The 24,682-nt window shown below is 47.5% G+C and overlaps 2 protein-coding genes across 2 annotated transcripts in view; one reads left to right on the top strand and one right to left on the bottom strand.

Annotated features, from left to right (window-relative positions):
* Window positions 1–24,682, bottom strand: part of LOC139411623 (talin-2-like) — a 125,793-nt gene that overhangs the window by 21,215 nt on the left and 79,896 nt on the right. The window contains exons 26-45 of the mRNA XM_071158213.1: window positions 24,521–24,649; window positions 24,296–24,398; window positions 22,591–22,799; window positions 19,887–20,006; window positions 19,447–19,644; window positions 18,199–18,338; window positions 17,459–17,552; window positions 17,046–17,135; window positions 16,736–16,858; window positions 16,229–16,372; window positions 13,771–13,932; window positions 13,538–13,678; window positions 13,169–13,350; window positions 12,730–12,862; window positions 12,342–12,443; window positions 12,002–12,172; window positions 9,510–9,656; window positions 7,251–7,352; window positions 6,820–6,939; window positions 6,436–6,582 (exon numbers count right to left, since the gene is read on the bottom strand). Coding sequence (XP_071014314.1) covers window positions 6,436–6,582; window positions 6,820–6,939; window positions 7,251–7,352; window positions 9,510–9,656; window positions 12,002–12,172; window positions 12,342–12,443; window positions 12,730–12,862; window positions 13,169–13,350; window positions 13,538–13,678; window positions 13,771–13,932; window positions 16,229–16,372; window positions 16,736–16,858; window positions 17,046–17,135; window positions 17,459–17,552; window positions 18,199–18,338; window positions 19,447–19,644; window positions 19,887–20,006; window positions 22,591–22,799; window positions 24,296–24,398; window positions 24,521–24,649 — 2,757 coding nt within the window. The remainder of the gene's footprint in view (window positions 1–6,435; window positions 6,583–6,819; window positions 6,940–7,250; window positions 7,353–9,509; window positions 9,657–12,001; window positions 12,173–12,341; window positions 12,444–12,729; window positions 12,863–13,168; window positions 13,351–13,537; window positions 13,679–13,770; window positions 13,933–16,228; window positions 16,373–16,735; window positions 16,859–17,045; window positions 17,136–17,458; window positions 17,553–18,198; window positions 18,339–19,446; window positions 19,645–19,886; window positions 20,007–22,590; window positions 22,800–24,295; window positions 24,399–24,520; window positions 24,650–24,682) is intronic.
* LOC139411810 (octapeptide-repeat protein T2-like) lies at window positions 1,844–2,556 on the top strand (the record flags this gene model as incomplete). The annotated part of the gene is made up of 2 exons (XM_071158552.1): window positions 1,844–2,146; window positions 2,509–2,556. Coding segments are annotated over 2 exons (351 nt in total), but the record flags the coding sequence as incomplete, so codon positions are not given.

Here is a 24,682-nt window from a genome sequence, read left to right as displayed (position 1 = left end):
CGGGCGGGCGGCAGACAGAGGGCGGGCGGGCGGGCGGCAGACAGAGGGCGGGCGGGCGGGCGGCAGACAGAGGGCGGGCGGGCGGGCGGCAGACAGAGGGCGGGCGGGCGGGCGGCAGACAGAGGGCGGGCGGCAGACAGAGGGCGGGCGGCAGACAGAGGGCGGGCGGCAGACAGAGGGCGGGCGGGCGGGCGGCAGACAGAGGGCGGGCGGGCGGGCGGCAGACAGAGGGCGGGCGGGCGGGCGGCAGACAGAGGGCGGGCGGGCGGCAGACAGAGGGCGGGCGGGCGGCAGACAGAGGGCGGGCGGGCGGGCGGCAGACAGAGGGCGGGCGGGCGGGCGGCAGACAGAGGGCGGGCGGGCGGGCGGCAGACAGAGGGCGGGCGGGCGGCAGACAGAGGGCGGGCGGGCGGCAGACAGAGGGCGGGCGGGCGGCAGACAGAGGGCGGGCGGGCGGCAGACAGAGGGCGGGCGGGCGGCAGACAGAGGGCGGGCGGGCGGCAGACAGCGAGAGCGACATACAGCGAGAGAGCGTCATACAGAGAGAGAGAGAGCGTCATACAGAGAGAGAGAGAGCGTCATACAGAGAGAGAGAGAGCGTCATACAGAGAGAGAGAGAGCGTCATACAGAGAGAGAGAGAGCGTCATACAGAGAGAGAGAGCGGCAGACAGAGAGAGAGCGGCAGACAGAGAGAGAGCGGCAGACAGAGAGAGAGAGCGGCAGACAGAGAGAGAGAGCGGCAGACAGAGAAAGAGAGCGGCAGACAGAGAGAGAGAGCGGCAGACAGAGAGAGAGAGCGGCAGACAGAGAGAGAGAGCGGCAGACAGAGAGAGAGAGCGGCAGACAGAGAGAGAGAGCGGCAGACAGAGAGAGAGAGCGGCAGACAGAGAGAGAGAGCGGCAGACAGAGAGAGAGAGCGGCAGACAGAGAGAGAGAGCGGCAGACAGAGAGAGAGAGAGAGAGCGGCAGACAGAGAGAGAGAGCGGCAGACAGAGAGAGAGAGAGAGCGGCAGACAGAGAGAGAGAGAGCGGCAGACAGAGAGAGAGAGAGAGCGCGGCAGACAGAGAGAGAGAGCGCGGCAGACAGAGAGAGAGAGAGCGGCAGACAGAGAGAGAGAGAGAGCGGCAGACAGAGAGAGAGAGAGCGGCAGACAGAGAGAGAGAGAGCGCGGCAGACAGAGAGAGAGAGCGCGGCAGACAGAGAGAGAGAGAGCGGCAGACAGAGAGAGAGAGAGCGGCAGACAGAGAGAGAGAGAGCGGCAGACAGAGAGAGAGAGAGCGGCAGACAGAGAGAGAGAGAGCGGCAGACAGAGAGAGAGAGAGAGAGAGCGGCAGACAGAGAGAGAGAGAGCGTCATACAGAGAGAGAGAGAGCGTCATACAGAGAGAGAGAGCGCGTCATACAGAGAGAGAGAGCGGCAGACAGAGAGAGAGAGCGGCAGACAGAGAGAGAGAGCGGCAGACAGAGAGAGAGAGCGGCAGACAGAGAAAGAGCGGCAGACAGAGAGAGAGAGCGGCAGACAGAGAGAGAGAGCGGCAGACAGAGAGAGAGAGCGGCAGACAGAGAGAGAGAGAGAGAGAGCGGCAGACAGAGAGAGAGAGAGAGAGAGAGCGGCAGACAGAGAGAGAGAGAGAGAGAGAGCGGCAGACAGAGAGAGAGAGCGGCAGACAGAGAGAGAGAGCGGCAGACAGAGAGAGAGAGAGAGCGGCAGACAGAGAGAGAGAGAGAGAGAGAGAGCGGCAGACAGAGAGAGAGAGAGAGCGCGGCAGACAGAGAGAGAGAGAGAGCGGCAGACAGAGAGCGGCAGACAGAGAGAGAGAGAGAGAGAGCGGCAGACAGAGAGAGAGAGAGAGAGCGGCAGACAGAGAGAGAGAGAGAGAGCGGCAGACAGAGAGAGAGAGAGAGAGAGAGCGGCAGACAGAGAGAGAGAGAGAGAGAGCGGCAGACAGAGAGAGAGAGAGAGAGAGCGGCAGACAGAGAGAGAGAGAGAGAGAGCGGCAGACAGAGAGAGAGAGAGAGAGAGAGAGAGCGGCAGACAGAGAGAGAGAGAGAGAGAGCGGCAGACAGAGAGAGAGAGAGAGAGAGCGCCAGACAGAGAGAGAGAGAGAGAGAGAGCGGCAGACAGAGAGAGAGAGAGAGAGAGAGAGAGCGGCAGACAGAGAGAGAGAGAGCGGCAGACAGAGAGAGAGCGGCAGACAGAGAGAGAGAGAGCGGCAGACAGAGAGAGAGAGAGCGGCAGACAGAGAGAGAGAGAGCGGCAGACAGAGAGAGAGAGAGAGCGGCAGACAGAGAGAGAGAGAGAGCGGCAGACAGAGAGAGAGAGAGAGCGGCAGACAGAGAGAGAGAGAGAGCGGCAGACAGAGAGAGAGAGAGCGGCAGACAGAGAGAGCGACAGACGAGAGAGCGACAGACGAGAGAGCGACAGACGAGAGAGCGACAGACGAGAGAGCGACAGACGAGAGAGCGACAGACGAGAGAGCGACAGACGAGAGAGCGACAGACGAGAGAGCGACAGACAGAGAGAGAGAGAGAGAGCGGCAGACAGAGAGAGAGAGAGAGAGCGGCAGACAGAGAGAGAGAGAGCGGCAGACAGAGAGAGAGAGAGCGGCAGACAGAGAGAGAGAGAGCGGCAGACAGAGAGAGAGAGAGCGGCAGACAGAGAGAGAGAGCGGCAGACAGAGAGAGAGAGCGGCAGACAGAGAGAGAGAGCGCGGCAGACAGAGAGAGAGAGCGCGGCAGACAGAGAGAGAGCGCGGCAGACAGAGAGAGAGAGCGGCAGACAGAGAGAGAGAGCGGCAGACAGAGAGAGAGAGCGGCAGACAGAGAGCGACAGACGAGAGAGCGACAGACGAGAGAGCGACAGACGAGAGAGCGACAGACGAGAGAGCGACAGACGAGAGAGAGAGACAGACAGAGTGAAAGAGAGAGAGCGACAGAGACAATATCCTTCCATTTCCCTACATGGAAATTTAAAGCAGAGCAAAATAAATTCTTCCACATTCACACAAAGACTTAAGCAATGTCCTTGGAAAAGCATAAAGCATTCCTTCCTAGGAGGATGATCTGTGATAACAGAAACACAGAATATTGTCGTATGTACCTTTACACTGCTCTGTGTTTGACATGTTTCACTGCATTCATTTAGTGCCAGTGGAATACTTATCATGTATCATTAAACAGGATTGACTGGAGACCCTGGCTCCACTGCTCTGTGTTTGACATGTTTCACTGCATTCATTTAGTGCCAGTGGAATACTTATCATGTATCATTAAACAGGATTGACTGGAGACCCTGGCTCCACTGCTCTTTGTTTGACATGTTTCACTGCATTCATTTAGTGCCAGTGGAATACTTATCATGTATCATTAAACAGGATTGACTGGAGACCCTGGCTCCACTGCTCTGTGTTTGACATGTTTCACTGTATTCATTTAGTGCCAGTGGAATACTTATCATGTATCATTAAACAGGATTGACTGGAGACCCTGGCTCCACTGCTCTTTGTTTGACATGTTTCACTGCATTCATTTAGTGCCAGTGGAATACTTATCATGTATCATTAAACAGGATTGACTGGAGACCCTGGCTCCACTGCTCTGTGTTTGACATGTTTCACTGCATTCATTTAGTGCCAGTGGAATACTTATCATGTATCATTAAACAGGATTGACTGGAGACCCTGGCTCCACTGCTCTGTGTTTGACATGTTTCACTGCATTCATTTAGTGCCAGTGGAATACTTATCATGTATCATTAAACAGGATTGACTGGAGACCCTGGCTCCACTGCTCTGTGTTTGACATGTTTCACTGTATTCATTTAGTGCCAGTGGAATACTTATCATGTATCATTAAACAGGATTGACTGGAGACCCTGGCTCCACTGCTCTGTGTTTGACATGTTTCACTGCATTCATTTAGTGCCAGTGGAATACTTATCATGTATCATTAAACAGGATTGACTGGAGACCCTGGCTCCACTGCTCTTTGTTTGACATGTTTCACTGCATTCATTTAGTGCCAGTGGAATACTTATCATGTATCATTAAACAGGATTGACTGTAGACCCTGGCTCCACTGCTCTGTGTTTGACATGTTTCACTGTATTCATTTAGTGCCAGTGGAATACTTATCATGTATCATTAAACAGGATTGACTGGAGACCCTGGCTCCACTGCTCTGTGTTTGACATGTTTCACTGCATTCATTTAGTGCCAGTGGAATACTTATCATGTATCATTAAACAGGATTGACTAGAGACCCTGGCTCCACTGCTCTGTGTTTGACATGTTTCACTGTATTCATTTAGTGCCAGTGGAATACTTATCATGTATCATTAAACAGGATTGACTGGAGACCCTGGCTCCACTGCTCTGTGTTTGACATGTTTCACTGTATTCATTTAGTGCCAGTGGAATACTTATCATGTATCATTAAACAGGATTGACTGGAGACCCTGGCTCCACTGCTCTGTGTTTGACATGTTTCACTGTATTCATTTAGTGCCAGTGGAATACTTATCATGTATCATTAAACAGGATTGACTGGAGACCCTGGCTCCACTGCTCTTTGTTTGACATGTTTCACTGCATTCATTTAGTGCCAGTGGAATACTTATCATGTATCATTAAACAGGATTGACTGGAGACCCTGGCTCCACTGCTCTGTGTTTGACATGTTTCACTGTATTCATTTAGTGCCAGTGGAATACTTATCATGTATCATTAAACAGGATTGACTGGAGACCCTGGCTCCACTGCTCTGTGTTTGACATGTTTCACTGCATTCATTTAGTGCCAGTGGAATACTTATCATGTATCATTAAACAGGATTGACTAGAGACCCTGGCTCCACTGCTCTGTGTTTGACATGTTTCACTGTATTCATTTAGTGCCAGTGGAATACTTATCATGTATCATTAAACAGGATTGACTGGAGACCCTGGCTCCACTGCTCTGTGTTTGACATGTTTCACTGTATTCATTTAGTGCCAGTGGAATACTTATCATGTATCATTAAACAGGATTGACTGGAGACCCTGGCTCCACTGCTCTGTGTTTGACATGTTTCACTGCATTCATTTAGTGCCAGTGGAATACTTATCATGTATCATTAAACAGGATTGACTGGAGACCCTGGCTCCACTGCTCTGTGTTTGACATGTTTCACTGCATTCATTTAGTGCCAGTGGAATACTTATCATGTATCATTAAACAGGATTGACTGGAGACCCTGGCTCCACTGCTCTGTGTTTGACATGTTTCACTGTATTCATTTAGTGCCAGTGGAATACTTATCATGTATCATTAAACAGGATTGACTGGAGACCCTGGCTCCACTGCTCTTTGTTTGACATGTTTCACTGTATTCATTTAGTGCCAGTGGAATACTTATCATGTATCATTAAACAGGATTGACTAGAGACCCTGGCTCCACTGCTCTGTGTTTGACATGTTTCACTGTATTCATTTAGTGCCAGTGGAATACTTATCATGTATCATTAAACAGGATTGACTGGAGACCCTGGCTCCACTGCTCTGTGTTTGACATGTTTCACTGTATTCATTTAGTGCCAGTGGAATACTTATCATGTATCATTAAACAGGATTGACTGGAGACCCTGGCTCCACTGCTCTGTGTTTGACATGTTTCACTGTATTCATTTAGTGCCAGTGGAATACTTATCACGTATCATTAAACAGGATTGACTGGAGACCCTGGCTCCACTGCTCTGTGTTTGACATGTTTCACTGCATTCATTTAGTGCCAGTGGAATACTTATCATGTATCATTAAACAGGATTGACTGGAGACCCTGGCTCCACTGCTCTGTGTTTGACATGTTTCACTGTATTCATTTAGTGCCAGTGGAATACTTATCATGTATCATTAAACAGGATTGACTAGAGACCCTGGCTCCACTGCTCTGTGTTTGACATGTTTCACTGTATTCATTTAGTGCCAGTGGAATACTTATCATGTATCATTAAACAGGATTGACTGGAGACCCTGGCTCCACTGCTCTGTGTTTGACATGTTTCACTGCATTCATTTAGTGCCAGTGGAATACTTATCATGTATCATTAAACAGGATTGACTGGAGACCCTGGCTCCACTGCTCTGTGTTTGACATGTTTCACTGCATTCATTTAGTGCCAGTGGAATACTTATCATGTATCATTAAACAGGATTGACTGGAGACCCTGGCTCCACTGCTCTGTGTTTGACATGTTTCACTGCATTCATTTAGTGCCAGTGGAATACTTATCATGTATCATTAAACAGGATTGACTGGAGACCCTGGCTCCACTGCTCTTTTCATAACTCAAATTCCAATTGACTTATTGAATTGATGGGAGTTGAAAAGGAAGGTGTATGGTAAACCAGGTATGTGACCCCTTATTGGGATGGAAGACCTCTCCTACAGTACAGTACCTTCTCTGTGACGGTGCGGGCACACTCTATGAGCTCTCTCTTGGTGTAACTGTCTGAGGGGGTGATCTGCAGCGCTCCAGCCTTCTGCACCAGGAAGATACAGCCGTGACCCAGCTCCTGGACACCAGCCTTGATCTGGAAACCAATCTGGAGGGAGACAGAACCAGCATAGAAGACACCAATCAACCAAAGCAATAACTTTATGCTAACCTAATAAGGTGACAAAATAAAGATTGAATTAAACTCTCTGGTTGTACATTTTAATCCAGGTTATCTGGTACCAGGTTTGTTGAGTAGAAAGCAGATCAGAGTGACATAGTAGTCAAATTGGGACAATAGAAATGGGTGGATAGATGGATGGGATTGACTGTAGTGTTTGGATACCTCCTGGGGTTCTGCAGTGTGCGCGGCCAGACGTCCCTGCAGGGCCAGCTGGCTGTAGTCTGTGGTCACCCGAGAGGCCAGACCCCCCAGCTCCTCTGGACACGTCACAGACTTGGTCATCTAGAGGACAGAGAGACCAGTCAACATTAACACCAGACTTCCTGAACCCTTGAAAGGAATAGAGAAAACTATACAACACAGAGCCCGCTGGAGGACGTTTGTGGATGACTTGTGGTCCACAGGAAGAAAAAGGGGTTGAGTCCTGAAACAAGACGTTTGATAATTCTTTCAACTAATGTTGGCTATGTTACCGCAAAGCACTTTGTGACAAATGTTGTCGTAAAGAGGGCTTTATAAATACAATTATATTGATCGATCGCTCTAGAGATAAATTGTTAAACAAAAATAAATAGGTATTGAATCTAATTTACCATTTCCTGGGCGGTGACCGCAATGGCCTTGGAGTATTTCACCATGGTAGTCTGGTAGTCTACAAATGATCCTTCTGGTTCAGGAGAGGTCCCCTCGTCCAGCTGAGAGGAAAGAAACATAGAAAACCCTTACTCAACCAAAAATAAACCCTCATTCAAACGTGAAAAAATAAATAACATTCTTACCGCCCCAAAAAACAAAAATCAACCCTTTTTCAACCAAACATACAAAACCTTATTCTAACTAAAAACCAATCCTTAAACAACCCTTAAGCCAAACATACAACCCTTATTCAACCTGCATTGTGAACTCTCTTGGCATACTGAACTGTTTTAACATACTCCTTACTAACGTCTTCCTGGCAAAGTATCCACCTTCAGAATATGATCATGAATATGCACATTAGCTCATTCCAATCCATCATTAGCATATCCGTCTGTAAATATACTGTCACTTATTAGACACCCGTCGTTATGATGTCAGCCACTTTACCACAACACAGAGTAAGACACAAATGGTTCCCACATGGATGCTTCTGGCACGCTGGCTGGAATGTGTACTGACGATAATAGTGATAGACTGGTATCCACTATGTTAAATTCTGTAATTCACCTCCACTACAAATGCAGGTTAAAGAATGCTGTTATCTCAGCAAATTATCTCAACAGATTATCCCCATTTATTCCAGTCAGACACATTCATACAGAGTTCATAGGAATGTACATGAATGATTTATGACATAAACCGCAGCTTAGATGCAGATTGGAGACAAACACAGCACGTCAGATTCTACAGCTTGGCCCAGACCACTTGTTGCACTTGATGCAACAAGATGCTTCAACATTCGAGGCTTCTTCTTCCTACACAGCCAAATATATTGATTCTTTACAATGCAACTGATAACCATAATGGCAAAAGCACTCTCATTGCCAGTCTTATGATAGTATTTAAAAATGTTTATTTTTTAATTTTACCTTTATTTAACTAGGCAAGTCAGTTAAGAACAAATTCTTATTTTCAATGACAGCCTAGGAACAGCGGGTTCTGCCTTGTTCAGGGGCAGAATAACAGATTTGTTTGTACCTTGTCAGCTCGGGGATTCGAACTTGCAACCTTTCGGTTACTAGTCCAACACTCTAACCACTAGGCTACCCTGCCGCCCCGTATGTTGACAGTGGTGTTGCTGCATCCTCCACTCACCCTGCCCATGGCCTCAATGGAATCCACTATGCTCCCCACACCCCACTCATCCTGCCACCTGTCACCCCCACTCATCCTGCCCATGGCCTCAATGGAGTCCACCATGCTCACCACACCCCACTCATCCTGCCCCCCGTCACCCCCACTCACCCTGCCCATGGCCTCAATGGAATCCACTATGCCCCCCACACCCCACTCATCCTGCCCCCCGTCACCCCCACTCAGCCTGCCCATGGCCTCAATAGAATCCACCATGCCCCCCACACCCCACTTATCCTGCCCCCCGTCACCCCCACTCAGCCTGCCCATGGCCTCAATAGAATCCACCATGCCCCCCACACCCCACTCATCCTGCCTCCCGTCACCCCCACTCACCCTACCCATGGCCTCAATGGAATCCACCATGCTCTCCACACCCCACTCATCCTGCCCCCCGTCACCCCCACTCACCCTGCCCATGGCCGCAATGGAATCCACCATGCTCCCCACACCCCACTCATCCTGCCCCCCGTCACCCCCACTCAGCCTGCCCATGGCCTCAGCAATGGAGTCCACCATGCTCACCACACCCCACTCATCCTGCCCATGGCCTCAATGGAATCCACCATGCTCCCCACACCCCACTCATCCTGCCCCCCGTCACCCCCATTAAACCTGCCCATGGCCTCAATGGAATCCACCATGCTCCCCACACCCCACTCATCCTGCCCCCGTCACCCCCACTCACCCTGCCCATGGCCTCAATGGAATCCACTATGCTCCCCACACCCCACTCATCCTGCCCCCCATCACCCCCACTCACCCTGCCCATGGCCTCAATGGAGTCCACCATGCTCACCACTCACCATGGCGCCCACCATACCCCACTCATCCTGCCCCCCCGTCACCCCCACTCACCCTGCCCATGGCCTCAATGGAGTCCACCATGGCGTCCACCATACCCCACTCATCCTGCCCCCCCGTCACCCCCACTCAGCCTGCCCATGGCCTCAGCAATGGAGTCCACCATGGCGCCCACCATACCCCACTCATCCTGCCCCCCCGTCACCCCCACTCACCCTGCCCATGGCCTCAGCAATGGAGTCCACCATGGCGCCCACCATACCCCCTTCGCTGGCGGCCTCGTTCAGGGTCACCATGATGTCATCTACCGCCTCCCTCATCAGCTGAGCAGCCTCCGCTATGGCATCATGGGTATGGGACGCCTTCATACAGACAGAGATACATACAGTTGAAGTCTGAAGTTTACGTACACTTCTGTTGGTAATTCAAACTCGTTTTTCAACCACTCCACAAATGTCTTGTTAACAAACTGTAGTTTTGACAAGTCGGTTAGGGCATCTACTTTGTGCATGACAAGTAATTTTTCCAACAATTGTTTACAGGCAGATTATTTCACTTATAATTCACTGTATCACAATTCCAGTGGGTCAGAAGTTTACATACACTAAGTTGACTGTGCCTTTAAACAGCATGGAAGATTCCAGAAAATTATGCCATTGCTTTAGAAGCTTCTGATAGGCTAATTGACAATATTTGAGTCAATTGGAGGTGTACCTGTGGATGTATTTCAAGGCCTACCTTCAAGCTCAGTGCCTCATTGCTTGACATCATGGGAAATTCTAAAGAAATCAACCAAGACCTCAGGAAAAAATTGTAGACCTCCGCAAGTCTGGTTCATCCTTGGGAGCAATTTCCAAACGCCTGAAGGTACCACGTTCATCTGTACAAACAATAGTACGCAAGTATAAACACCATGGGGCAACGCTGGAAGGAGATGCGTTGTGTCTCCTAGAGATGAACGTACTTTGGTGTGTAAAGTGCAAATAAATCCCAGAACAACAGCAAAGGACCTTGTGAAGATGCTGGAGCAAACAGGTAAAAGTATCTATATCCACAGTAAAACGAGTCCTATATCGACATAACCTGAAAGGCCGCTCAGACAGGAAGAAGCCACTGCTCCAAATAAAACGAGTCCTATATCGACATAACCTGAAAGGCCGCTCAGACAGGAAGAAGCCACTGCTCCAAAACCGCCATAAAAAAGCCAGACTACGGTTTGCAACTGCACATGTGGACAAAGATCGTACTTTTTGGAGAAATGTCCTCTGGTCTGATGAAACAAAAATAGAACTGTTTGGCCATAATGACCATTGTTATGTTTGGAGGAAAAAGGGGGTGGCTTGCAAGCTGAAGAACACCATCCCAACCGTGAAGCACGAGGGTGGCAGAATCATGTTGTGGGGGTGCTTTGCTGCAGGAGGGACTGGTGTACTTCACAAAATAGATGGCATCATGAGGGAGGAAAATTAGGTGGATATATTGAAGCAACATCTCAAGACATCTGTCAGGAAGTTAAAGTTTGGTTGCAAATGGGTCTTCCAAATGGACGATGACCCCAAAGATACTTCCAAAGTTGTGGCAAAATGGCTTAAGGACAACAAAGTCAAGGTATTGGAGTGGCCATCACAAAGCCCTGACCTCAATCACATAGAACATTTGTGGACAGAACTGAAAAAGCGTGTGTGAGCAAGGAGGCCTACAAACCAGACTCTGTTACACCAGCTCTGTCAGGAAGAATGGGCCAAAATTCTTCCCACAATAAAACTTATTGTGGGAAGCTTGTGGAAGGCTACCTGAAACGTTTGACCCAAGTTAAACAATTTAAAGGCAATGCTACCAAATACTAATTGAGTGTATGTAAACTTCTGACCCACTGGGAATGTGATGAAATAAATAAAAGCTTAAATAAATTCTCTACTATTATTCTGACATTTCACATTCTTAAAATAAAGTGGTGATCCTAACTGACCTAAGACAGGGAAGTTTTACAAGGATTAAATGTCAGGAATGATGAAAAACTGAATTTAAATGTATTTGGCTAAGGTGTATGTAAACTTCTGACTTCACCTGTATCTGTTAGACTACGAGTTTCTTCACTTCCTAAGTTAAACTTAGAAAAGTGCATCTATTAGTTATTGTTCAAACAACATAGTTATTAGCAACTGTATAGGTTATATTCATAATCCATAAAGATGAGGTGGAGTTTCCCCTTTGTGTTATAAAGCACTTTGAGTGATTTATAAATCCAATCAATTAAAGTTCCTGTAAGGTGCAATGATAGTAGGTTTTAGATAGTGTTTTTTCAAAGACCCAAAGTCCTGTTAAACTGTGAGGGTTCAACCTGGGGTAGGGTTCAACCTGGGGTAGGGTTGGGCCATACATCCTATTTCAAGGTATGGATCCACATACCCGTATGGATTTTTACAATACAGTCTATGACGATATGCTGATACAGAGCTAAATACATGGAAAGTTGGATTACTTCACTGTCGGTTTTGTCCTAGTTGAGTATAAAACAAATATGATGTAAAAAGCCCATTAAAAACACTTCTAATTCATGTTTGCCATCCCAGGGGCGTGCACTACTCATAAAACAGGTTTAGAACTTGTATTATTCAGATACTTCAAAATACCGTCAAATACTGACATAAATTAGAAAAATATTGTGACATGATATTTTGGCCCTATCGCCCATATTTGTCCATACCTTGGGGTTTCCTCCTCCCTCCTTGGCTGCATAGATCATCTGCAGGGCGGACTCTGCCAGGGTCTTAGTCTGGTCCAGGAAGGTAATCTGCTGCTGGTGGTCCTGCAGCTTGGACACCACGCCCACCGACGCCCTGATCAGAGGCTCAAAGTAGCCCGCCAGCTGGGTCACCTGGGATGGAAAGGGGTCAAGGGTCAGAGGTTAATGTGTCAGACTGATTATTGTTGCGTTCCAGATCATCATAAATAAAAAATAAAAACCTGGAACGGAGCTATTGACTGCACCTGACAGGTGATATAGACCTAGTATTGGTAACAGTGATGATGCTGCAACTAGTTACCTTGTGTCCTAGTTGGGCAGCTTCCCCTCTGGCGGCTGTAGATATTGGGTCGATTAAGTATCCAATCTCTTGCACTGTGGACGTCAGCTGCTCTTGCAAGGCCTGATGGGATTGATCAGAGTAAAATAATTTCAACATTGGTCATTATGCAAGGCATGTTGTGGTTCTGTGGCAATTCTAACGCTCCCTGTCCAAACTGTTTTTAACTTAATTCAAATGGCAGTTGGTCTCAATTAGCAGTAGACCTGATCAAAGATCTGTAGCCCACTAACGGACAGAGATCGAGAGAGATGGGTAAAGGGAGAGAAGGATGGATAGAGAGAGAATAAGAGAGGGGGGGGTGCCTGTGGGTCAGCAGAGCGTGTAGTGTCTCATTAACGATCATTACCTCCAGTGATATGTCATCCCTGCTGGCCAGGTTCTGGCTGACTGCAGCTAGCGAGGCCTGCTCAATGTTCCGGATACATCTGTTGATGTTATCTATGGAGTAGTCACACTCCCTCTGGCCTGGAGCCTTGTCCCTGAGAGGCGGAGAGAGAGAAAGAGAGGGAAAGAGGATGAAATAAATATAAAGAGCATGTTTATCTATGTCAGCTAGCAGGCATCCAACAGGATCAGAGAGATCTGGAGAGATGGTGAATTCTAACAAACCATGACTAAGCCGATCAACAGCCTTGAGCCAAATCAGCCAATCGGAGATCAAGGATGAACATTATGGTCTTGTCCAATCTCTGAAGGTTATTATAACTGCTTATCACAACTTAATGAGTTATAACAGTTGTCCATGTCCAGGCCAGTAAGAGGTGCAGTGCTGTCACTGTGCTAACCTGATGGCCGTGATGAGACCTTTGATGGAGTCGGACACAGTCCGAGAGTGGCCAGCCAGGACCGACCAGGTGGGTGGGTCTTTGGGGTTAATAACCAGTGAACGTGCAGTCTTCAGCAGGTGGGTGGAGCTGTCCAGCATAGAGCGAGCTGATTGGAGGATGGGCTCCTGAGCGGCAGAGCCCTGCACATAAACAAACGAAAGATGAGCATCTCCATGACAACCATGAAAAATAAACTGTTTAACGTAAACTTTTTCTACACCCACAATGTCATTGCAGTTGGTCTCAGAGTTCTAAATAAAGTTTAAACTTTCACACAAGTTGAACGGAGCACCATGTTTAGAAATGGCCAGAAGTGTGTAGTCGTACCTCACTGCTGATCTGAGCAGGGCTGCTGGCGAACTCTGGATTAGACGCAAACGCTGTGAGGTTCTCAACAGCCTCTATGAGTGGAGCTGTGGCCACCAGACACGTGTTCCTATTCTCCTGAGAGAAATCACCATCCAGAGCCTGGAGGGAAAGAAATGGAGAAACACAGGTCAATATACACGTAATGGGCCAGTCTATCAGTAAAAAAACCTTATTGGAGTCTGCAGTCTTACCTTTATAGTTTTGACCAGGTTGGCTGTGCTGTTGGCCACCTCCTTGGCAGACTGGACAAAGTGTCTCTTGGCTGTGGGGTTGGCTGTCTTGGAGGAGGCCAGGCGACAGGCGTTGCAAAGAGCTGATGTGTGCTTTGCTACGATGGTGGCAGACGACAGCACCTGTAAACACCCACCATAACAGTCTCAGAAAGCCATACCCTAAATGGGAACATTGGAACGTGGTGTGAGGCAACACGGATGTCTAGACAGATGAACCATAACACGTCAGATGAAGGATAACAACAAACAAATCAGCAGCTCGGGATTTTTCTAAAGTAGATGACAAGAGATAAACATGACAAAGGGAACAGCTGACGGCCCATAAACAGAAATGCCCTGTGGTCGGATGAAACAAAAATAGAACTGTTTGGCCATAATGACCATCATTACGTTTGGAGGAAAAATGGGGAGGCTTGCATGCTGAAGAACACCGTCCCAACCGTGAAGCACAGGGGTGGCAGAATCATGTTGTGGGGGTGCTTTGCTGCAGGAGGGACTGGTGTACTTCACAAAATAGATGGCATCACGAGGGACCTTGTGAAGATGCTGGAGCAAACAGGTAAAAGTATCTATATCCACAGTAAAACGAGTCCTATATCGACATAACCTGAAAGGCCGCTCAGACAGGAAGAAGCCACTGCTCCAAATAAAACGAGTCCTATATCGACATAACCTGAAAGGCCGCTCAGACAGGAAGAAGCCACTGCTCCAAAACCGCCATAAAAAAGCCAGACTACGGTTTGCAACTGCACATGTGGACAAAGATCGTACTTTTTGGAGAAATGTCCTCTGGTCTGATGAAACAAAAATAGAACTGTTTGGCCATAATGACCATTGTTATGTTTGGAGGAAAAAGGGGGTGGCTTGCAAGCTGAAGAACACCATCCCAACCGTGAAGCACGAGGGTGGCAGAATCATGTTGTGGGGGTGCTTTGCTGCAGGAGGGACTGGTGTACTTCACAAAATAGATGGCATCATGAGGGAGGAAAATTAGGTGGATATATTGAAGCAACATCTCAAGACATCTGTCAGGAAGTTAAAGCTTGGTTGCAAATGGGTCTTCCAAATGGACGATGACCCCAAAGATACTTCCAAAGTTATGGCAAAATGGCTTAAGGACAACAAAGTCAAAATATTGGAGTGGCCATCACAAAGCCCTGACCTCAATCCTATAGAACATTTGTGGACAGAACTGAAAAAGCGTGTGTGAGCAAGGAGGCCTACAAACCAGACTCAGTTACACCAGCTCTGTCAGGAGGAATGGGCCAAAATTCACACAACTTATTGTGGGAAGCTTGTGGAAGGCTACCCGAACTGTTTGACCCAAGTTTTTTTTTTTTACCCCTTTTTCTCCCCAATTTCATGGTATCCAATTGTTGTAGTAGCTACTATCTTGTCTCATCGCAACAACTCCCGTACGGGCTCGGGAGAGACGAAGGTTGAAAGTCATGCGTCCTCCGATACACAACCCAACCAGCCGCACTGCTTCTTAACACAGCGCGCATCCAACCCAGAAGCCAGCCGCACCAATGTGTCGGAGGCTACACCGTGCACCTGGCAACCTTGGTTAGCGCGCACTGCGCCCGGCCCGCCACAGGAGTCGCTGGTGCGCGATGAGACAAGGAAATCCCTACCGACCAAGCCCTCCCTAACCCGGACGACGCTAGGCCATTTGTGCGTCGCCCCACGGACCTCCCGGTCGCGGCCGGTTACGACAGAGCCTGGGCGCGAACCCAGGGACTCTGATGGCACAGCTGGCGCTGCAGTACAGCGCCCTTAATCACTGCGCCACCCGGGAGGCCTGTTTGACCCAAGTTAAACGATTTAAAGGCAATGCTACCAAATACTAATTGAGTGTATGTAAACTTCTGACCCACTGGGAATGTGATGAAAGAAATAAAAGCTGAAATAAATTCTCTACTATTGTTCTGACATTTCACATTCTTAAAATAAAGTGGTGATCCTAACTGACCTAAGACAGGGAGGTTTTATGAGGATTAAAAGTCAGGAATGATGAAAAACTGAATTTAAATGTATTTGGCTAAGGTGTATGTAAACTTCTGACTTCACCTGTATCTGTTAGACTACGAGTCTCTTCACTTCCTAAGTTAAACTTAGAAAAGTGCATCTATTAGTTATTGTTCAAACAACATAGTTATTAGCAACTGTATAGGTTATATTCATAATCCATAAAGATGAGGTGGAGTTTCCCCTTTGTGTTATAAAGCACTTTGAGTGATTTATTATTCCAATCAATTAAAGTTCCTGTAAGGTGCAATGATAGTAGGCTTTAGATAGTGTTTTTTCAAAGACCCAAAGTCCTGTTAAACTGTGAGGGCTCTTCAAATCAACCCAAGGTGACTAGTTAGTAAACAAATAAAACCAAACAAACCTGTGTTATCATGTCCCAACTGACCTGTGAGGGGCTGCTGTCCGGATCCACCAGGTTCTGACAGGCCATCTGGATCGCCTGATTGGCTCGTGCAAACTGGATGGCGTCGACCAACCCCTGATGCCCTGCCTGACTGTTGGGGTCAGACACGCCCACCAGGTAGGAGGCCTGAGGAGAGAGGACAGGAGGAGGCACTTCAACATACTGTAGAACCAGACGTGGCTCTCATAGTAGCAGAAAGCAGGTAGGCTACAATGTTAGCAGCTTAAATAGCAGCTTTTTACTGAACACAGCATCTGGTCGACACACAGATGGACAGAGCTTTACTCATGTGTGGTATATTGATGTAGTAAGGGGAAACCCAGAAATGGTCAGTGGTGGAAAAACAGAAGTCCACACTACTCTCTTTCTACACTAGCACAACACTCTCTGGCTCAAGCAGAGCACACACAGGGTGCTCACATATTCACACAGTATGACACACAGTATGTCTGGTAGGTCCAGAGCAGGTACTTCGTAGCATGTCCTAACCTGTCCTGCAGCCTCAGTGAGCCCACACAGGGCCTTGGTGGCCAGTCCCACACAGCCCCCAAACGCTGGCACATCCCCGGTTTTACAGTTCTGAGAAATGCCAGCCATGGACTCTCCCAGGACCTGAAAGAACAGGGGGAACAGAGGAAAAGAGCAGAAGGGAGGGAGCTGTAGCATTCCTCAGCCAGGCAGGTCACCGCTCTCTCTCTGCTCTCCCTCCCATCTCTCCATCTCTACTCGTTTCCATCTGTCTGGAGGTTGTGGTTATGCTTGCTCTTTCAGCAGCACTCAGGGTCATGGCCCTCCCTACCTTGGAGTTCTCCATGACGCTCTCGATGCAGTGGAAGTAGGAGAGATTGCTGACTGGCTCGTTGGGGTTGGCTAACATTCCTTTCACCGCCTGAGGGGAGAGGGAAAACATCTCTTAACATCTACAAGGGAACTTGTTAATTTAACTAAAACCAAAGGAACCCATTATAGATACAACTTAAATGAGCAACATGAAAACATTCTCCTAGAGCACTCCCATAATCTCTACATTTAACATAACCCACTTTAATGAAGCTACTATCCAATCTCTCATAACAAAGGCTGCTACAGATGACACTGCTTTTACTAAACACCATTACTGCTTCAACTAACACTCCTGCTACCACCACTATGACTGCAGCTGTTATCAGTAAAGCTCATGTTATTGATGTAAGCTATTGATGTTGATAGTACCTCCAGCTCTCGTAGGGCATTGTCACACTCCTTCTGTCCCGGGGCCTGCTGTGTGGCCAATGTGATTAGCTGGTTAATGCTCTCTGTCACTGCTCTGAAACACAGGATGGGAGGGAGAGGAGTGAGAGAGCCCGAGTGAGAGAGCCCGAGAGAGACCGAGAGAGAGAGAAACCGAGAGAGAGACCGAGAGAAGTTCAAAATGAGAGGCACTTAGACCAGCGTTCAGCTCCATTACACAAACACAAGGTCCCAGGCTCCATTGGTTCCAAATCTAATATCGTGCTTTGGGTCCCTCTGGTCTCCCCCCTCCTCCCTCTCTATCTCTTTTTTTCAGCAGAATTCCAGCAGGCTTCAGTGAGCCAGTCAGACATTTCAGTCACACACCTCCCTCTTAACCTTCCAATTACCAGACAGGAAATTAACAGCCTCCACAAGCCTGAAGGGAGACAGCACTTCATCTACCACCTAGGAGGACATTTCTGCTGTGAAGTGGAGCTACACTGGAGGTGTGAGATTGAGAAGTGCATGTGTGTCACATCAAAAGCCTTGTCCCTTCCTACGGCACAGTGAAACCTCCCATTGCTTTGGCCCTGGCATAAGTGTATTGTAACACATTGCAAATCTGGAATGAACTGTGGGTGGAAAATCTCCTGTTCTAAATCCAACAAGATATAATAAATAACCAATCAACAGGTGTGGTATTGTGAGAGCCCACATAGAGGGCAGTGTATGGTAGGTACCTTGCAGCAGCAGCCAGCAGGTTCTTGGCGTTAGCTGCCCCAGGGTCTACAGACAGAGACTTGGCTGCCAGGAGCAGCTTGCTGGAAGCCATGGAGATGTTCTTCAGGTTACCTATCACCTGGATCTGCTCATCTTTCCTCTACAACATCCACAGCAGAATCACCAGTTATTACAAGTCATAAACACTAGTTGTAAATCAATCATATACAAAAGTCATACAGAAAGGGCATGAAATGTTGCTAGTCATTTAGAGTCTAAATGAACCCAAATCTGCCTGGTAACTTGATCCACTCAGAACGATGACACAGCTATATAGTGCTAATCAACCCTGAATGTAACCTTTGTTTAACTAGGTAAGCCAGTTAAAAACAAATTCATATTTACAATGACGGCCTACAATGGCCAAACCCGGGCCAATTGTGCGCCGCCCTATGGGACTCCCAATCCCGGCCGGTTGTGATACAGCATGGAATCGAACCAGGGTCTGTAGTGACGCTTCTAGCACTAAGATGCAGTGCCTTAGACCGCTGCATCAGTCGGGAGCCATGTGCAACTGACTATCCCTGGTCCTCCTATCCATCAGTCAGATGAATAGGAGAATGGTGCGTGGGCTGTTTTCTAGCTGCACCATGCTTAACATGTATATTGTTCCTCTCAAACTCTGTTCTAAACATAGACTCTCTGGTTCCAACTCTGCTGCTGGCAGATCCTGCAGTCACCTGGGTCTGATTTGGTAATCAGTGTCATGCCACTAAGATTTCCTCCTTCCTTATCAGCAAGGCAGCCCGGAAAAGACCTTCAACTGTCATCTTATTTAGACTAAATTTAACAGACCGCCGCTTTGAGGCAATTCAATGAAATACTCTGTATCTATAAGGAAAGTTAATCAACAAATAGATAGACTGATGGTTGGCCAAGCTATGACTTTTGAGGCCAATTGGTCAACTTTTCCTCCTCTATTTTCCATTATATCAGCTTTGATAAATTAAACAGTTGGTTCTTATGTCCAAAAGGTGATGAAGAGGCTTATGTAAATAAATTAGTCACACTAAAACAGTCAAATCCAGTATGGTGCCTCGTTTGTGTTCATTAGGCACAAAACAAAACTGCGTGGAACGTGGAGGCACTATGTGAACTTGTCAATAAGAAAGGTTAATTATGGTTTCCATTGCGATGGTATGGTGTGGTGTGCCCTAACGAACAAGTTCCAGGTTCAGTACCACACAGACAGACCACTGTGACTGCACCTGAGTGTGCCCAGCCATCTCAATGCCGGCGTCCAAGAAGTCATCAAAGTCTTCTCTGAACTTCCCAGATGCGTCTGCGAGCTGGGTGCTGGAGCCGCGGGAGGCGTGGACCACGTCTCCTGCTGATTGGTTCAGATCTGCTGCGGTCTGGTTCAGCTCGCTCTGGGCCTCCTGGAATGACCTGGTGGATGGAGGGAGCTACAGAGAGAGAAAGATAAGAGACAGAAAAACGTAGAGAGACAACAAAGACAGCCATAGCGAGTCAGTGATTAGGTTGTGGTGCAATAAATGTAAGTATGGTTTAAAAACATTTGACAAGTGTTTGACCTAGCGGCAGTTTTAAATCAATAAACGGGTGATTAACTCTGGGGTAATCAGTGGCTTTACGTTAATGTTTTTTTCAATAAAGTAACCTTTACTTAAGGAAGTGTAGAACTTACCGTTTCTCCCAGCAGTTTCTTGCTGGCCTCTCCAATGCTCCTGAGGGCCATGTCCACATCCTTCTGGCCAGGCAGGCAGTTGACACAGTTATTCAGAGAGTGGGACACAGCCTTGGCCACCTGAAGCAGAGACAACAGGTGTGTGTGAGCACAGGTGTGCATGTGTGTGTTTGTGAGCATGCCTGCGTGTGTGTCAAGTGTGATCATTCATGCGTGAACTGAGTTGTTTTCCACAGTAGTGATGTTGCTGAGCTGCAATCACAATCTTAAAATGCTAATGAGCCAAGAAGCATAGCGGAGTAATTGATGTTCCTAATTTGCACTTCTGTTTCCAACAGAACATATGCCAATATGTCTGTGTCCCTGTGGGGCCTAGCAACAGAACAGGAGTTGTGCTGCTGAAAGGATTACTGAATGCACAACTAGGACTACCTGAAAAGATAAGATACACAATTGAAGCCTTTTATTTGGTAAGATTTGAAAGAGATCATCATCCAAAGAGGAATTCAAGGACTATCCTTGGATTCCATTCAAAACCAAAGGGATCGTCAACACCATGTAAAATGGGTCCTATTTCTCTCTCATTTGCAAAGGAACAGAACAAACACCACAATACTATGTCCAGTCTGTCCCTTTATCTGCAGTAGCATCTATTGATGCATCATTTATTCATCTGGTGGGAAGGTTATATGGGAAGGACCAGGCATTCATAATTGATGTGTCCTTAAAGTTGTGAATCTCCTGCTACAGCAGGCGGAGGGTGAACACCTCACTGTGTTTGACAGGTGATCAGTGTTTTGTTCAGCTGGGCTGATAAAATTTGAACTATTATTTGTCTATGAAAAGTTATTTATTTTATTATTCACTACCAGATACTGTAGTTGTGAGAAGTGATCTGTGGAAGCTCTACAATAAAAATAGTTGCCTCTCACTTGACCTTCCGTGTAACACAAGCCAAGACTTTCTGAATAAAAGTGGTGATATTAAAACTCTAGTAGCCCTTTGGTTGTCTAAGAGCACCAACCACAGCCAACTCCATTCAGACAGAGGACAATTATACTGAACAGATGGAAAATATGGACGTTAGCAGAGCCATATACAGCTGAAGTCAGAGTTTACATACACCTTAGACAAATACATTTAAATTCAGTTTTTCACAATTCCTGACATTTAATCCTAGTAAAATTTCCCTGTCTTAGGTCAGTTAGGATCACAACTTTATTTTAAGAATCTGAAATGTCCAAATAATAATAGAGCATTTATTTAAGCTTTTATTTCTTTCATCATATTCCCAGTGGGTCAGAAGTTTACATACACTCAATTAGTATTTGGTAGCATTGCCTTTAAATTGTTTAACTTGGGTCAAACGTTTCCACGAGCTTCCCACAATAAGTTGGGTGAATTTTGGCCCATTCCTCCTGACAGAGCTGGTGTAACTGAGTCAGGTTTGAAGGATCCTTGCTCACACACGCCTTTTCAGTTCTGTCCACAAATGTTCTATGTGATTGAGGCCAGGGCTTTGTGATGGCCACTACAATACCTTGACTTTGTTGTCCTTAAGCCATTTTGACACAACTTTGGAAGTATGCTCGTCATTGTCCATTTGGAAGACCCATTTGCGACCAAGCTTTAACTTCCTGACAGATGTCTTGAGATGTTGCTTCAATATATCCACAATTTTCCTCCCTCATGATGCCATCTATTTTGTACCCCCACAACATCATGCTGCCACCCCTGTGCTTCACGGTTGGGATGGTGTTCTTCAGCTTGCAAGCCTTCCCCTTTATCCTTCAAACATAACAATGGTCATTATGGCCAAACAGTTCTGTTTTTGTTTCATCCAACCAGAGGACATTTCTCCAAAAAGTATAATCCTTGTCCCCATGTGCAGTTGCAAACCGTAGTCTGGCTTTTTTTTATGGCGGTTTTGGAGCAGTGGCTTCTTCCTTGCTGAGTGGCCTCTCAGGTTATGTCGATATAGGACTCGTTTTACTGTGGATATAGATACTTTTGTACCTGTTTCCTCCAGCATCTTAACAAGGTCCCTTGCTATTGTTCTGGGATTTATTTGCACTTTTCGCACCAAAGTACGTTCATCTAAGAGACAGAACGCATCTCCTTCCTGAGCGGTATGACGGCTGCGTGGTCCCATGGTGTTTATACTTGTGTACTATTGCTCCCAAGGATGAACCAGACTTCTACAATTTTTTTCTGACGTCTTGATTGATTTCTTTTGATTTTCCCATGATGTCAAGCAAAGAGGCACTGAGTTTGAAGGTAGGCCTTGAAATACATCCACAGGTACACCTCCAATTGACTCAAATAATGTCAATTAGCCTATCAGAAGCTTCTAAAGCCACAAAAATATTTTCTGGAATTTTCCAAGCTGTTTAAAGGCACAGTCAACTTAGTGTATGTAAACTTCTGACCCACTGGAATTGTGATACCGTGAATTATAAGTTAAATAATCTGTCTGTAAACAATTGTTGGAAAAATTACTTGTGTCATGCACGAAGTAGATGTCCTAACCGACATCAAAACTACAGTTTGTTAACAAGAAATTTGTGGAGTGGTTGAAAAACTAGTTTTAATGACTCCAACCTAAGTGTATGTAAACTTCTGACTTCAAGCCTTTTATAGAGATATAGAGTAGCTTCATCCCTATACGGCTCTGCACGTTATTGTACTGAAGTCCCCTACTCACCTGGGCTAGCCTCTGCTGGCTCTCTGAGTCACCGGGAGAGACCAGGGCCTGCTTGGCCTCATGGATCAGCATGGCCGAGCCTTCCATAACATCACAGGCTGAATCCAACATGGACGCCGCTGCCTGAGGGTTGGTGGTAGAGGCTGCCACACCCCGCGCTGCCTGGGCTAGAGTCTTCAGGGCCTGGGCTGTCTCTCTGGCTGCTAACCCTGGAGGAAAATATACAAATGGTGAGTAGGGTTTGGAATGCTACAAATAAAGAAGAGTTATTAAGGAAGTAGCTCCCTACTGCCGCGCGGCAAGCTCTCTCTCCACTGCCGCGCGGCAAGCTCTCTCTCCAGTGCCGCGCGGCAAGCTCTCTCTCCAGTGCCGCGCGGCAAGCTCTCTCTCCAGTGCCGCGCGGCAAGCTCTCTCTCCAGTGCCGCGCGGCAAGCTCTCTCTCCAGTGCCGCGCGGCAAGCTCTCTCTCCAGTGCCGCGCGGCAAGCTCTCTCTCCAGTGCCGCGCGGCAAGCTCTCTCTCCACTGCCGCGCGGCAAGCTCTCTCTCCACTGCCGCGCGGCAAGCTCTCTCTCCACTGCCGCGCGGCAAGCTCTCTCTCCAGTGCCGCGCCTCAAGCTCTCTCTCCAGTGCCGCGCGGCAAGCTCTCTCTCCACTGCCGCGCGGCAAGCTCTCTCTCCACTGCCGCGCGGCAAGCTCTCTCTCCACTGCCGCGCGGCAAGCTCTCTCTCCAGTGCCGCGCCTCAAGCTCTCTCCAGTGCCGCGCGGCAAGCTCTCTCTCCAGTGCCGCGCGGCAAGCTCTCTCTCCAGTGCCGCGCGGCAAGCTCTCTCTCCAGTGCCGCGCGGCAAGCTCTCTCTCCAGTGCCGCACGGCAAGCAGTACCGATGCACCAAGTCTGGAACCAACAGGACCCCGAACAGATTCTACTCCCAAGCCATTAGACCACTAAATAGTTAACCAAATAACTACCCAGACTATCTGCATTGACCCTCTTTGCACCAACTCGTACCTCGACTCTGTACTGGTACCCGTGTATAATGCTACGTTATCCTTACTCATTGTGTATTTATTCCTTGTGTTCTATACATTGTTGGGAAGGGCCCACAAGTAAACATTTTACTGTCAGTCTACACCGATTGTTTACCAAGCATGTGACAAATAAAACATGTATTAAATGAAAAGGACTGTTTGCATTCAGATGTGTCAAACATCCAAATACATTCAGAAGATTGAATTAAGCCTTAATAAATGCATGTTATTACCTCGGATATCCATAGCCCTCTCATGTTGACAGTGTGCTATACCAGGTAGCAAGAGCCTCTGGTTTAGTTTCATAAGGTCTAAACTATGACTGCCTCAAAAAGGGAATGCAACATTTCAGCTTCAACAAAACACATTGGGGAGGAATCTAGTAAATTGAATCAGCTTGCATTACCCCATTCATCTAGACAAGATTACTGAAGGAATGTCACATCTATTGAAGTAGGGGAAGGATTTCTTTGTGCTACTTTCCAGAGAGAAAAGGTTGAATCTAATCTACTATTGACCTTGAAGCATCAAATATGTTGAAGTTTTCAGTAGTAACAGTAAAATCTGTAGTCAAAAGTGAAATACACTATTATAGACACGTCCTGGTGGTGCTATGGAGTTTGTTATTTAGCGGTATTGCTCTAATTAGAATGGGAGCCCCAGGGCAGTAGAACAGTACCTGTGTAGTGTTCATTGCCCTGTGCAGCACAGGTGAGCAGCTGAGCCATGGAGGATCCCACAGACTTGGAGGTGCTGCCCAGGTCCTGAGCACACTTCTCCATCTGCAGAGAGAACAGCACACAGTACATCAGACACCCAGACAAACAGACTCAGCAATGGATGAAAGAGTAATCAGTAGAAGTAATGAGACGTTGATTAATTCAATGAATCAGATTTCCCTGACCGAATCTCCAGGTAGTGGTTTCAGCTGCATGTCTATGGCAGCCATCTTGGCGTCTTGGAGCTCAGTCTTCAGAGTCTGGACGGCTGTGAGAGCTGAGTGGATCTCCATGGGGCCGCAGGCTTCGTGGGCCTAAAGAGCACAAGAGAGCAGACCATTGAATTA

The sequence above is a fragment of the Oncorhynchus clarkii genome, chromosome 6 (assembly GCF_045791955.1).
Source record: "Oncorhynchus clarkii lewisi isolate Uvic-CL-2024 chromosome 6, UVic_Ocla_1.0, whole genome shotgun sequence".
In the NCBI taxonomy this organism is placed as follows: domain Eukaryota; kingdom Metazoa; phylum Chordata; class Actinopteri; order Salmoniformes; family Salmonidae; genus Oncorhynchus; species Oncorhynchus clarkii.
The sequence above is the reverse complement of the archived record's forward strand: the minus strand, read 5'-3'. Positions and strand labels throughout refer to the sequence as shown.